At 36.4% G+C, this 15,626-nt stretch overlaps 1 protein-coding gene across 1 annotated transcript; it reads left to right on the plus strand.

The window, feature by feature from the left end:
• Positions 1-391: 391 nt before the first annotated feature.
• Positions 392-1,333, plus strand: LOC105070977 (olfactory receptor 5B3-like). The gene has a single exon (XM_010957554.1). It carries the CDS (start codon positions 392-394, stop codon positions 1,331-1,333), a length of 942 nt encoding a protein of 313 aa, XP_010955856.1.
• Positions 1,334-15,626: the final 14,293 nt, after the last annotated feature.

A 15,626-nucleotide genomic window follows, 5' to 3' on the forward strand; every position in this document is an offset into this window, starting at 1 on the left:
ATATTCTGTACTGTCTACAGCGGTTCCTGATAGAGGAACAACATGCAAGTATTTGCTTTTACGAGGCTTGGAAAAAGTGAATTGGCAGATGTATCCATTCTGGACAAGCATTTATCTAGTAATTGTGCACATCTCAGTTTACAAACTTATACACTTTAAAACTTGGGGAGATGACCCATGAAGATCCTTCAGATTTAACAGTATGTAGGTCTCTACACAATTAATGGAGTAAGTTTTGTTGACAAGAGTATTTGTATCTGGAGAATCTAGAAATACCAGTCATCACTATAATGAAATAAGACATTTTGTATGTACACTTTTCAGTTTAAGTTTCTTTATCACTGATTCTGTCTTCTCCTAGCCACAGGGCATTCTGGGACTCTCTGCATTGATGAGGAACAGTACAGAAGTGACAGAGTTCATTCTCCTGGGACTAACCAATGACCCAGAACTGCAGGTTCCCCTCTTTATAATGTTCATGCTCATCTACCTCATCACTCTCATTGTGAATTTGGGGATTATTATGTTGATTGCATTGGACTCTCGTCTCCACACTCCCATGTACTTTTTCCTCAGTAACTTATCTCTGGTGGATTTTTGTTACTCCTCAGCTGTCACTCCCACAGTCATGGCTGGTTTCATCTCAGGAGACAAAGTCATCTCCTACAATGCATGTGCTGCTCAGATGTTCTTTTTTGTAGCCTTTGCCACTGTAGAAAATTACCTCTTGGCCTCAATGGCTTATGACCGCTATACAGCAGTGTGTAAACCCATGCATTACACCACCGCCATGACAACAGGTGTGTGTGCTTGTCTGGCCACAGGCTCCTATGTCTGTGGTTTCCTGAATGCCTGCATCCACGTTGGAGATACGTTCAGTCTCTCTTTCTGTAGTTCCAACGTGGTCCATCACTTTTTCTGCGATGTTCCAGCAGTCATGGTTCTCTCTTGCTCAGACAGACACGTTAGTGAGCTGGTTCTTGTTTATGTAGTAAGCTTCAACATCTTATTTGCTCTTCTGGTTATCTGGATATCCTACATATTCATATTTATCACCATCCTAAAGATGCACTCCTCTGCAAGATATCAGAAGGCTTTATCCACCTGTGCTTCCCACTTCACTGCAGTCTCCATCTTCTATGGAACTATTATCTTCATGTACTCACAGCCCAGCTCCAGCCATTCCATGGACACAGACAAGATGGCATCCGTGTTCTATGCTATGATCATCCCCATGTTAAACCCTGTGGTTTATAGCTTGAGGAACAAGGAAGTCAACAGAGCATTTATAAAGGTTGTTTTAGAGGCAAAATTGTTTTTATTAGGATTATGATTTCAACATTGTACAATGTGCAGTAATCTAGTTTCATTAAGGCTACAGTAAAATTAAGTTCCTGAAGTGATATCCTTATGAATAAGAAGTCTCTTGTTCTGAAAAAAGGAAACACTATGTCCAGAAACACAGTACCTGAACAGGAATGGCTCAGGCGTCTTGGCACCAGCCAATCTAAAACCTTCTTAAGGATATTGGTTTATTCACTTATTTTGCATGCTTTTTTTCTCCCACATCATTGCAAATACACATTAAATAAGGGCACAAATGAGACCACGTAAAAAGTGCATGTGCCCATGAGGATACCTACATTGAAATGAACGATTTGACATAATTAAATGGAGTGTTGTTATGTTTTAACAATAATAATTAAGATACTTAATTCATGCATTAGAATATAAATTTATGTCTAATATTTTTTATTTCTTTAGTTGAATGCTATTCTAAGAGTCCTAATTTGAGAATAAAATGTTATACTATTAATGAAAATATTGCTTTAGGGGAGCACATTTTACCAAGAGATAAATAAAGCATCTTGAATTAATATTTCTATCTTGACTGAATCATTTTATAGAACCAACATGCTCATATTACAATTTTCAAAGGATAATATAGCCAGTGTATAAGAAAAATGGAGGAAGAGAATGTATTCAAAATCCCAGATTTGGAGGCTGAATGTGCTTGCTAGTGTTGGAGTTTCACTTTTAGACCCTCTTGTCTATAGAGGTAGGAAGTATATATCTATGTAGTCTGTATATATATGCAAAATTATTCTTATTTCTCTAACTATCCATCATACCTATTTTAAGTTAAACATGAGTGCCTACTGATGTCCTCGACTTTAATCTGTTTCAACCCTATGTTTCCCCTTTCTTATCTGTAACTTCCACCTCTGACAGTGTGAAACTTGGGTCTCAACAATTTCCATTAGTTAATGTATTTGTGTGGTTGCAGTTTACAAGTAAAGCAGTTTGAACATTGTTAATCTACACGCTCATGAGAAACAACTTTAGCAACTAAAGTGTAGTACTTTTGTAGCCTTGCAGTTCCCTGTCAATACACAATTTTCCAACATTACTTAGGTCAGCTTTTTTTTTCCCTATCTCCCCTGAGTGAGGTTAACTCATTTGCAGTACAATTAATTTGTTTTTAAGAGTCTGTGTTCACTCCTGAGATTCTCCAGTGCTCCTGGCTGATTCTTTTTGATTTGGATATATTAAATTTCACTCTTTGCTATGTATAGTTCTGTGGGTTTTAGCAAATGTATAGTTATTTGTTCACCAGCTCAATACCATGAAGAATAGTTGTATTATCTCTTTTATAGAAAACCAGTCCTCACTCCCCCCTCAACTCTTGGAAATCACTGAGCTTTTTTCCATACCTGTGTTATATGAAAGGAATCATACAATATAGAACCTTTAGATCTTGGTTCTTTCATTATAAAACCCACTTTAGACGCATTCATATTGTTGCATGAACCAAGAATATCCTATTTTATCACCAATAAATCTTCCAATATAATGATATACTACATTGTTTAATCATTCACTCTAGGAAGGGCATCTGGTTGCTTTCAGTTTGGCAATTCTGAACCTTAATAAAACTTTTTAAGACATTTGCATAAAGGGAAATGGGGGACATTATGAAGAAGCATATGATTTCAGTTTATATTTAGCATTTTGTTCTTGTTTTGTTTTGCATAAGGACTGACAACCATTGCAGCAAAATTTGTTGAAAAGAATATATTTTCTCTGTTCACTTTCCTTTCCATCCTTCACAAAAACCAGTTGATTATATATCTGCGGGTCACTTCTGGATGCTAGAATCTGCTCCACTGATTCATGGAACAGATCTTTCCCCTAACGCCATATGTCTTGAATATTATATGTTATAGTGAGCCATGAAGTGAGATAATTTTCATGTTCCTACTTTGTTCTTCTTTTCCGTAATTACTTTGTCTACTCATCAGTTTTGTAATTTCATATAAACTTACAGTAACCACGTCAAGATTCACCCTAAAAAGCCTTACTTGGGTTTCAACTGTGACTGCATGAGGTCTGAAATGTAGTCAACTTTAAGTCTCCCAATTCATGAATATGTCTATTTTTAAACTCATTTTTTTAAGATTTAATTCCTATGTATTCTATATTTTTCAGCCCTTATAAGACAAATATTTTACATATACTCACAGAGCTAAATGAAATCTTAGACAAAGAACTAAAGGAAACCAGAAGAATGACGTCTCAAAAAAAAAAAAAAAGTGGACATTACAGAGAATCGAGAGAGAGAGAGAAATTATAAAAAGTCACCAGATGGAAAATCTGGAGCAATAACCAAGAAAAGATGGGGAAGACAGCAGAAAGTAATGGCTCAGATTGCCTGATTTTAAAATATTAGTATATTTTGTGCTTTTTCAAAGAACTTTCATATTCACTGCCATATGAAAGCAAGATAAAAACCTGAGTTAGGGGGAGAGGGTTTTTTATGTTGTGAATTAAGAATATCAGGCCATGGCAGGTCTATACACAGCAGGTTATCAACAGAACTAGGACTGGAATTGATCATGTGTTTGTAGTACAGTATTAACCATATCCCTATGCCTCTGAATTCCTTGATCAAAAAGACTTTTGTGTCCCTTTATATATAGGAGTATAAATAATAGATTTGGGGTAATGCATTAGCCACTTTTTGTATATCAGAGAAATATAGAAATTAACTATCTTCAAAAGTGGGTGTAATCAGATACACATGTTTATGTGTTTGGGCCCAATATGGTAACTCACAGAAGGAAGAAACTTCATGGCCCCCAGGCTGTTCTGGCACATTCTGGAAACTTTCAAAGTGATTTAATGATGCTTCATCTATATTTGATTATGGCATTTATCACTATTTGAATGTTGATTTGTAGTTCCTGCTGTCTCTGCCCACATAATAAGTAAAGATCATTTTATTTCTTTGTAATAATAGTAACAAACATATCTCCTGGTGCACAGTTGGGATTCAATACACATTGTTGATGTGAGGGAATTAAATCAAAGTGATCAGACTATGCCTTAAGAGTTAGAAGAAGGCAAGCATTATTTTTTAAATTGTGAGCACATATACATTTTTATTATAAAGTGATCAATTGTTCTAAACTTTGGCATATGTGCAGAGACAGCTAGGGAAGAATGAGAAGACCATGAGAGGAAATAATGATTAATTTTTTCTTGTATCAGATATTGTGTTAGAAGGTTTCTCCATAGGGTTAAAATTAATCTTTATAGCTTTGTGAAGTAAGTAACCTGGTAATTATACGAACTGGATTTTTAACAGTGCATGAAACTGAGATCCAAGGAGTGGCAATAATGTACTCAAGGCCACATTCCTTAAATTGTTAACCAGTACACTTATCTATATGACCTAGGAAAACTACTAAACAAGTCCATGCAACATACTTGGGTAAATGGTCTGAGTATCTCCTTCTCAATGATAACGCTGTATTTATAATCTGAAAATTTTTCCTTCTAATTCTTCTCTTAAGTTTCCATCCTCTCTTCCTCTCTCTCATTCCCTCATTCAATCTTTAGTTTTTGATTGTGCCTTATATTTTAATTGTTAGCATTACAATATGATATTTTGTATTATAGCATTTTTTTTATTACTTCATACTTTTATCAATACAGTAAGTACCACTGTCAGCTATCATAGTACCACCAGGAGTTTTAATAGTACTTTAATGGCAGTATTACTAGTATAAATATTGGTGAGCACTTGCTGTAAAACAGACATTAAACTAAGTATTCAACATGACGTAATTTATTCCACCCATCTAACTTAAATGAGAAAAATGTTATTATCCCAATTGTGCAGATGAGGAAAGTGACACACAGAAACGTTGGTTAACTTGAACAGCAATTTTTTGAAAGGAAAGTTAAGATTATGGACTTAAGATCATTCTGCATGGGTTCTAATATAATTTAAAAGCTGGAAATAAAAGAAAAATAAGGGGTTATCATTCAGCAGCACACAATATGAAAAGGACATGAATAAGAAATCTTGGAAATAAAATAAATACTAATAAAGTATGTGGATATTAAAGAATATAATTTTAAATAAAAATAGGCGAAGAAAAAATATCAAGAGAAATTTTTAAATATTTTGAGCTAATAGAATGAAAACACTGCTTATCAAGTCTTGGGGGATTCAGAGAAAACAGTGTTTAGAAAGAAATTTATAGCATTGAATGTATATATTGGGAAAGGCCTAAAATGCATAATCTAAGTTTACCTTAGGAAACTAGAACAAGAAGAACAAATTAAATCCAAAATAAACAGAAGAAAATTAATAAGCACTAGAACATAAATCAATGAAACTGAAAACAGAAAATCAAGAGTGAAAACCAATGGGAAAAAAAAAAAGGAAAATCAATGAAACTAAAAGCTGGTTCTTAGAAAAAATCGATAAAACAAGTAAGCCTTTAACCAGGAAAAACTGACTGAAAAAAGAAAGCGTACACAAATTACTAACACCAGGTATGAAAGAAGGGACATCATTTCAGAGTCTATGGACATTGAAAGTATAATAAAGGAACACTAGGCACAACTCTGTGCTCACAGTTTTGATAATTTAGATGAAATTGACCAGTTCCCTGAAAGTCACAGTTTGCCAAAATCATACAGGAAAAAACAGACAATCTGTTGTAATTAATAGCCCTTTATCTATTAAAGAAATTGAATCAGCAATTAATAACCTTTCAAAACAGAAAGCCCCAGGTGAGTTTACAGGTGAATTCTACCAAGCATGTAAAGAAGAAATTACACCAATCCTCTGCAATCACTTTCAGAGGATAGAATCAGAGGAAATACTTCCTAACTCGTTCTATGAAGCCAGCATTACCCTAACATCGAAACCAAAGACATTGCAACAAAAGAAAACCATAGACCAGTATCTCTCTTAAACACAGATGCAAAAATCCTCAAAAGAAATTCTCAAAAAATTTAAGAGTTAAACTCAATGTATAAAAAGAATTATACAGCATAGCCACATGGTATTTATCATAGACATGCAGAGATGGTCCAATATTTGAAAATGAATGTCATCCATTGCATAAACAGGCTAAAAAAGACTAATTGCACAATCATCAATAAATGCAGAAAAGTTATTTGACAAATCCAACACTGATTCATGGTAAAAATTCTCAATAAAGTAAGAATAAATGTCAACACTCTCCATGTGATAAAGAATATCTACAAAAAACCAACTTTGTGCTTTGTATTTCACACTTGATAATGAGAAATTAGAAGATATTCCACTAAGATCAGGAACAAGGCAGTGATGTCCTCTTTCCCCACTCCTTTCAATATTGTAAGTCCTAGCTCATACAATAAGAAAGGGATATAAAATTGAGACAAATTGGAAAGAAAGAAACAGAAACTGTCTTTATTCACATATGACATAATTGCCTATGTAGGAAATCTGAAAGCATAGACAAAAAACAAAAAACTTCTGGACCTAATAAGTGATTATAGCAAGGTAGTGGGATGCAAGGTTAATATACAAAATTCTATTGCTTTTATATAATCTGGAAATTGACAAGTGGAATTTGAAATTAAAACACAAAGGCTTTTATATTAGCACCCCCAAAATGAAATGCAATCATCCCTCAGCATCTCTGGGGGATTGGTTGTAGGACTTCCCCACAGATAAAGCTTGTGGATGCTCAAGTCCTTATATAAAGTGGCATAGTATTTGCCTGTAACCTATGCACCCATATAATTTAAATCATCTCTAGATACTTATAATATCTAACACAATATAAATACTATGTGAATTGTTGTAAATATACTTCAAATGCTATGTAGATATATGCTGATGTGCAGTAAATTCAAGTTTTGCTTTTTGGAACTTTCTGAAATTCTTTTCCAAATATTTTTCATCTGCAGTTGGTTGAATCCACAGATGGGGAATCCACTGATACAGAGGGCAGACGGCACTCAGTTATAAACCTAACAAGATATGTGTAAGAACTATGAAGAAGACTACAAAACTCTGATGCTGATGAATGAAACCAAGGAAGAACTAAACAAATGGAGAAATATTCCATGCTCACAGATAGGAAGACTCAATATTGTCAAGAGGTCAGTTCTTCTTGGCATTATCTATAGATTTATTTTAATCTCCAACAAAATCCCAGCAAGTTATTTTGTGGATATCAGCAAATTTATTCCAAAGTTTATACACAGTGGTAAAAGACCCAGAACAGCCAAGATAATGATGAATGAGAACAAAGTTGGAGGCCTGACGCTACTCAACTTAAAGACTTATTATAAAATTACAATAGTTAAAACAGTGCAATATTGACAAAGAATAGTCCAATAAAGACCAACAGAACAGAGAGCTCAGAAATAAGCCTTCATAAATATATTCAACTGACCTATGACAAGGAGCATAGGCAATACAATGGAGTAAAGATAATCTTTTCAATAAATAATGCTTATAACTGGACATACACATGCAAAAAAAAAAAGAATTTGGACTTCATCTCCTATACAAAACGTAACTTGAAATAGATCAGAGACTTTAATGTAAAATTCAAAATTATATAACACTTAGGAGATAAAATAGGATAACTTTTAAATGCAACACCAAAGGTATGATCCATGGAAGAAATAACTGATAAGCTGGATTTTACTAAAATTTGAAACTTCTGCTTTATGGAAGACGCTGTCAAGAGAATGAGAAGATAAGCCACAAACGTGGAGAAAATGTTTGCAAAAGACACATCTGCTAACGGGCTGTTATTGAAAGTATAAAAAAAGCTCTTAAAATCCTGGGAGTTCAAAATGTAGAATAAACAAGATTATACTGTATAGCACAGGGAAATATATTCAAGATCTTATGGTAGCTCACAGAGAAGAAAATGTGACAATGAATATATACATGTTCATGTATAACTGAAAAATTGTGCTCTACACTGGAATTTGACACAACATTGTAAAATGACTATAACTCAATAAAAAATGTTTAAAAGTAAAATAAAATAAAATCCAACAATAAGAAAACAAACGACCTTATTAGAAAAGAGAGACAAAGACCTTAACAAAAACCTCACCAAAGAAGATATACAAAAGGCAAATAGGCATATGAAAAGATGCTTCACATCATGTCATCAGGGAAATGTAAATTAAAATATAAATGAGATACCGCTATACATGTATTAGAATCGCAGAAAACCGGAACTCTGACAATACCACATGCTGTTGAGGATGTGGAGCAAAGGCAACCCTCATTCATTCCCAGTGGGAATGCAAAATTGTACAGATACTTTGGAAGCCAGTTTGGCGGTTTCTTACAAAACTAAACATATTTTCACCACACGATCCTACAAATTGCTCCTTGGTATTTACCCAAGGGGGTTGAAAATTTATGTCCATTCAAAGCCCAGTACATGGATATTTATAACTGCTTTATTCATAATTGCTAAATCTTGGAAGCAATAAATGCTCTTCAGTAGGTGAACACATTAAACTTTTATACACCCAGACAATGGAATATTGTTCAGCACTAAAAAGAAATGAGCTATCACACCATTAAAAGACATGGAGGAAGCTTACATGCATATTACTACAACAAAGAAGCCAATTTGCAAAGGTGACACACTTTATATAATTCCAACAGTATCTCATTCTGGAAAATGTAAAACTGTAGCGATAATAAAAAGCTTGGTGGTTGACAGGGGTTGGGGGAGGAGAAAGACATAGCACAGAAGATTTTTTAAATTAATTTATTTATTTTTTATTAAAGTACAATCAGTTACAATGTGTCAATTTCTGGTGTGCAGCACAATGTCCCAGTCATGCATACACATACAAATACTCATTTTCATATTCTTTTTTATTAACAGTTATTACAAGATATTGAACATAGTCCCCTGTGCTATAGAGAAGAAACTTTTTTAAAATCTATTTTTATATATAGTGGCTAACATTTGTAAATCTCAAACTCCTAAATTTATCCACACAGAGGATTTTTAAAGCAGCGAAAATACTCTGTATTATACTATAATGATGAATACAATTCACTATACATTTGTCTAAATGTGTAGAGAAACAAAGAGATAAAAATGGGAAAGACAATTTAAGAAACAGGCAGAATAGATTGAAAAACCTCAACATACTGTTGTATAAACTCCATAAGGAACGAATACAGAGAACAGGGCAAAATACATTTTCAAATAGAGAATGGTTAAAAATTTTCAACTTGAAGAAACTTGAGTGTCCTGTCTGAAGAATTACATCAATTTCTGAGAAACACACTTAACTTTTTTATATTGATCATATTGTCTTGCAAGTAGAAATAATCAGGTTTGCCTTAGACTTCTCAGCAGAAAACAGGATAGAATTCAGTAGGTAATAAACACATATCTTCAAAAGGCTGAGGCAAAATAAGTATTATTCCGTATTTCTATACCAAGACAAACTACCATGTGAGTGACATGATGAATCAAGACATTACCAGATACACAAAAATCAAAAGTTGGTTTAGTACCCTCTGCAGGTGCAGAAGTAGAGTGAAAGTGTTTCAAGGAGAGGGAAGAGATGGAAAACAGTGTCAGGCGAGGGAATTTGGAAGAAGGAACAGAACACGTTGTGTTCCTCTGCTTTTTCCCTTTTGGTCTTGCCTATCTGCAGCAAGGGTGTCTGCTGTCATTCTGCCCTCCTCTCTTTGTGTGTACAGACGATGGGACGGGTGCTGCCCTGTGTAAAAGACATAATCTTGGGATACATACTAGAGGAGGCTGCCTGGAAGCAGACCTCCACAGTCAGTGATTTGAGTCCAGGTGGTTTATTTGAGAGTTAACACAGAAAGTACTGATAGGGGAGCGGGAAAGGGAGACAAGGAAAGGAAAGAAGCCAATACATGGTTTTATTAGCAAATAGTTTATGTCTGTAAGCAACCAAGGCTCGATCATCCTGGAAACTGCATAAAGCATGACTCAGAATACTTTTTCTGATATTTCATGATGGTTGCCACCAGATACATTAAATGGCCCACACAAGGGCTAAGCATATTCTTGAAGTAAGATAAGCCCTCAGTTTAAAAGTTGCAGATTTTTTTTTTTTTTTTGAATAAGCATTGATCTGTGCAGGGACGAGTGCCAAGGGGATGTGGGGTGAGCACCATGAGCAGTGGCTACAGGAGGGTAATTTGGAGGAGAAAAGAAGCCCATCTGTGTATAGCTCTGAGCCAGGCTTTCAAGCTGACTTATCAGAATTAAAGCAGAATTTAATCTCCATCTCCCTGACACGTTTCATATCTGCCTATTCTTTATAAACTCAAGAAGAGAAAAGTTGGATATCATTTTTCAATTTCTTGAAATTTCTAGTAGCTTAACATTCAGTTATAACACCCAAAAGAATGGAATGGACAAAAAAACATAATAAAAAAATGTGGCAGCTAGAAAGCAAACTTAATTTTTGAGAAATATGTTTCAAATATGAAAGATCACAATAAATGTAAATTAATTAAAACCATTCTTGATGTTTGTAAAAGGCATCTTAATTTTTTAAAGAGGGAAGAAAGGATAGTAAGACTGCAAATATTTGTATGTGCTACTCAACATATCAAATTGTGTCCCTGCTTGTAGTTTCTTTCTTCCCTATCAAGTGGGAAGAGGAGAAGTGACTGCCCTCATGAGGGCCCTGTTCCCCTGAGAATTCTATGCCTGTACAATTTCCTCCTTGTTCTCATTCGTTAGTCTCTGAAATCCCACCACAGCTCCACCTGACATTACTTTAAAAGGACCAAACTGTAAACAGAGCCCTTTAGGTCATCATGTATTGAAATGAATGCTTATACTGTTAGTACATACCACCTTCTCCCCAAACTGAGTATTTGCAGTCAATTTGAAATCAGGGCAGGGAAAACACTGTGAGATGACTTCATCTTCTGAGAAATATGTTCTGAAGGAGGCAGTTTTGACTTGAATTCAGCCTGAGCAGGACTGGTCGGGAGCTCGCTAGGGATGACAGCTGCGTGGGCTGGAGAGAGCGGATCAGAAAGCACAGTTTCAGGAATGATGGTTTGGCGACTGTGGTATTTGAAACAGTTCTTCCCCCCTTTTCCTTGGAAGAATTTTCACTTCCTTCCCCGGCCTTCCTGATGCTGCTGTGTTCTGGTTTTCCTTCCTCCTTGGCTGCTGCCCCTCAGGCTCCTTGGTTGGGTCCTAGTTTCTGAATGTTAGAGTCATCCAGGGCGTGGTCACAGGTCTTTCCCTGTAGTCACTCCTCGGGTGATTTCACCCAGTCTCATGGATTTAAGTACTTACTTAAGGTATTCAAATCAAATTCAAATTCTTTACTGTGACCTGTAAGATTCATCCAGGTTGGGTACTCAGCTACCTCCGTGACTTTATCTGCTTACCCTCTCCTTCCCCCTCGTCCAGTACACTTACTATTCCTTGACGATGCTTGACATGTTCTCACAACAGGATCTTTATTCCTGTTCCTTTTTTTTCTTGGAATGTGTCCCCCAGACCTTCTCATGGCTTACCCCCTTATTCTATTCAGTTCTCAGCTCAAATTCCTAAGATAAGCCTTCCCCAGCTCCTGAACCTCCCTGCCTAAAACAGCTACTCCACCCTGTGTCATCGGCTGTCCCCTCACCCTACTTCACTCTTTATCATACACCTTCTTGTTACTCATATTATAGCCAACATTTATTTATTTATGTGTTCATTGCCTGTCTCATGTACTATGAAGTAAGACCCCAAAACCAATGGTGCTGTCTTATTTACTTTTGACTCTCACTAGGTACTTAAAAAAGATTTGTTTAGTGAATAAATAAATATTTGCTGACACTCTAAAATTAGGTTTTACAAATCATCCCTAATTAACATATGGATTTTTTTTCTAGTCATTTCTCTTGCATTTGTGTTACCTCCACTTAGAAGGCAGAGGTTTCTGTTTATTTATTCATAAAATCACCAGTTGACTTTTCTCAGGTATGGCTAATGCAAAAAAAAACCAAGAATGGCATAAAGTCTTGTTGATTGTGCTTTTCACAAAAATCTTCATGCTTTCTAAACTTAATGACATGGGTTATTGACTAAATATTGTCTTTGCTTTTCGAGTCTCAAGAATCACTCGAAAATTTTTTGTCAGTTTCTCTCTTTAGTGTGAGTGTATTAAGTGAGAACTATTCATCCTTTTAGTCCCAGGAACAGACGCAGAGCCTGGTAAATAAAAGGTTTATTTTACTTGTTGTAAATGAAGAAGAATTATTTAGGGAAATACAAGTATTTAGGTACAGATTTATGCCTTTCTTCTCTGAAAACTTGTCAAGGTTTTCATAAAAGTTTGATTCTCTATCTTCAGAATCGGTTATCTTTTGTGTCCCACCCTTCATCTTAAAATTCACTCTCTCAGGCAAACTCCAAATTTGCACAGACATCTATTCCTAGCCAACTCAGCTTCCCCATTACTCACTGCAGATGGAGTGGAATCTGAGAATGGGTACAGCCTCCTGTGCAACCTATAAGACAGAGGTAAGTGGTCCAGGACAGGCCCACGGGGATAGCAGCCAATTCAAACTAAATGATCTGGGTCTAACCATCACAGTTCTTATTCCATCAAATACAGGGTAGATGAAACCTGAATAAAGAAGGAAAGTTATGGCTCTGCCAAACTGATGTTTATGCAACTGAGAAGATTCGGATTCAATGTTAGGCATGATGGTTTAATAAAGACAGTTTATTTTTCTTAAAATTTTTTTTTCTTCTTCCTAGAATGACACTCACAATAAAATGTTACAGTGATATGTGGTATAATATAAATCACTCTACCCCATGAAACACAATCCCCGTTTTGGTTATATATTGCTGTACAACAAACCCCAAATGTAAGAGATTTAAAATAATAATGGTCGTTTTATCGTCACCTCTCACAGTCCTGGGAGTCGACTGCGCTCGGCTGGGTGGCTGTCACTCCCGTGCTCGCAGTCAGGGCCTCGGCTGGGGTCAGAGGGATTTCCCGCATGTGCTGGGTGACTGGTGGGCGGGGGTGCTCTGAGACCTGCTGGCTGGAGCCTCTGGGGCTCCTTGAGCATCTCCCTCTGACTCTGTGTGGTCTCTCCAGCACGGCGGCCTCAGAGTGCTGGGCCTTCGTGCATTCTAACCCAGGGCCCCAGAGGTGGAAGCGGTCCTGGCTTTTCTGAGAGCCTTGGGACTCATGCAACAGCCCCTGGGGGATGCTCTGCTAGTCAAAGCAGCCCCCACAGCCTTCAGGCTCAAGGGGGAGGGGCGCATAATCCGTCTCCTGATGAGAAAGTGGGAAAGCACTTCAAGAACATGTGGGGTGGAAAACATTGCTGTGGCCATTTTTCAAAAATATAATCTCCTACAACCACTGCTAACATTTTGTTGACTCTCCTCTCAGGTAGCTCTTTCTGCATTTTCTACTTTACATAAATGAATTTCAACGATACAAGCTATTATAAAACCTTCTTGGTTCATATGGGATCACTTGCTACATTACAGAAAAAAAACCAGCTTAATGACATGGCTTGTCACACAGTGAGTCAGTGGCAGACTTAGGCTAGATTCTAAGTCTCCTGATGACAAATCTAAGGCGCTTTACTACTCCACGTGGAATAATGAAAGCAGAGGACTCTGATTTTCACGTTAGAACTGTGAGTGGAATAGGGTGGATTTTGAGGTACTCAAGGAAGGCAGGACTGTTAAGAGGCTAGTTTGGTAACCCACATAAAAAGAGATGAGATCACAGTAGTAATGAAAACTCAAAAAATCATAAAACTTTAAGAGATACCATAGAGAAAGGCAAGTGGATAATTATATACTTCCTCTTAAAGCAATTGAATTTTTGTAACTTTAGAGAAGAATAAAAGTCAGCTTAGACTGGGGACAGATAAACCTAATTTGGTAGGGCAGGTAGATTAGAGTTGGAATCCAGGGAACAGTTGAAGAAAAGGAACACGGTTTGTTTTTTAACATCTACAATATTCTAGGCACTACAGTAGTTGTCTAATATACATGTAAATTTAACCACAAACGGCTTTGGGATGTTGAGATTACTGTTCCAATTTTACGGATGAAAAAGAGAAGTTTCAGTGCTCAAATAATTCCCCTTAGATCACACAGGTGGATCACAATTTGCAGAAAAGCCAGGATTTAGAATGAACCTTTTCTCTACACTTCAGTGCAATTGTTAGGGAGAAATTATATTCAATAACCAGCAAACAGTTTGCTCCAGTGGTGGAAATATTAAAAAAGAGTATTTTGACAGGGCAAAAACCTACATTCTTCTGGGTAGCTACAGAGTATTTTCAAGATGTATGTCTGAAAGACATTTCCACCAACCAGTAAGTATCTAAATTCACAAAATTCCAGAGCTGGAGTGGAACACAGAGCTCATGTGGTTCAGTAATTCTTTAGCACATCAGAGTCACCTGAAGGACATTTTCAGAATATGAGTTCCTCCAGGTAATTCTGATACACATGTTCGATTGGAAACAACTGGGGCCGATGGCCTCATTTTACAGACGTGAAACGAAGTTCTAGAAGGTTCTCTGAGATGCCTGAAGCTTCATAGCTACTTGAGGGGCAGAGTCAGGACTAGAACGCATGTCTTCCATATACATGCTCTCTCCTTCTCCAGTGAAATGCACTTCCCAAAGTGCAGTCTGTACAGCACAAGTCTCACACACCACTAGGTGATGAATCACGTTCTGTATGACTGAATAAGTTTAGAGAAATACTACACACTATGTTACCCTCCTGGAAATTTATACTATAATAAAAGCTCTCTGAAGTTTTCTGGTTAAGATATTTGCTTCTTTTAGCTCGAAGTCGCCCAAAATTATTTGAACAGGGGACTCTTAATTTTTACAACTATTAAAAATCTCACCAAATAGTAGTTCTGACAAGACAAACTTTGAGAAAAGCTGACCTAGAGAAGTCTAGACTGAATAAAGACATTAGTGATAACCATCTCCAAAGTTACACACACTAGACTGTAGGTACTGCATGCACATGTAATTGTCTAAGTTATAAACAATTTCACCAAGGTTTGTGGTTACATAGATTATAATCAAGATGTGTGCGACTGTTGGGATGTAACATGAGGGCGTGGGGTCTTGACCAGAGCTACGTGGTAAACACTAGTCCCTCGGAGGACGGATTAAGAGTTCTTCTAAAGCTGAATAATCACACTATGCCACAATCTCTGGGGAGAATCATCCATTTTTTTATGGAGATAAAAGGAATTCAGTTGCCCAGGGCATCAAAGGGAGAACC

Source organism: Camelus bactrianus, chromosome 10, assembly GCF_048773025.1.
Source record: "Camelus bactrianus isolate YW-2024 breed Bactrian camel chromosome 10, ASM4877302v1, whole genome shotgun sequence".
NCBI classification, from domain to species: Eukaryota; Metazoa; Chordata; class Mammalia; order Artiodactyla; family Camelidae; genus Camelus; species Camelus bactrianus.

Excerpts from the sequence above, each read along its gene's own strand:
- LOC105070977 (XM_010957554.1), top strand. The coding sequence starts at position 392 with ATGAGGAACAGTACAGAAGTGACAGAGTTCATTCTCCTGGGACTAACC.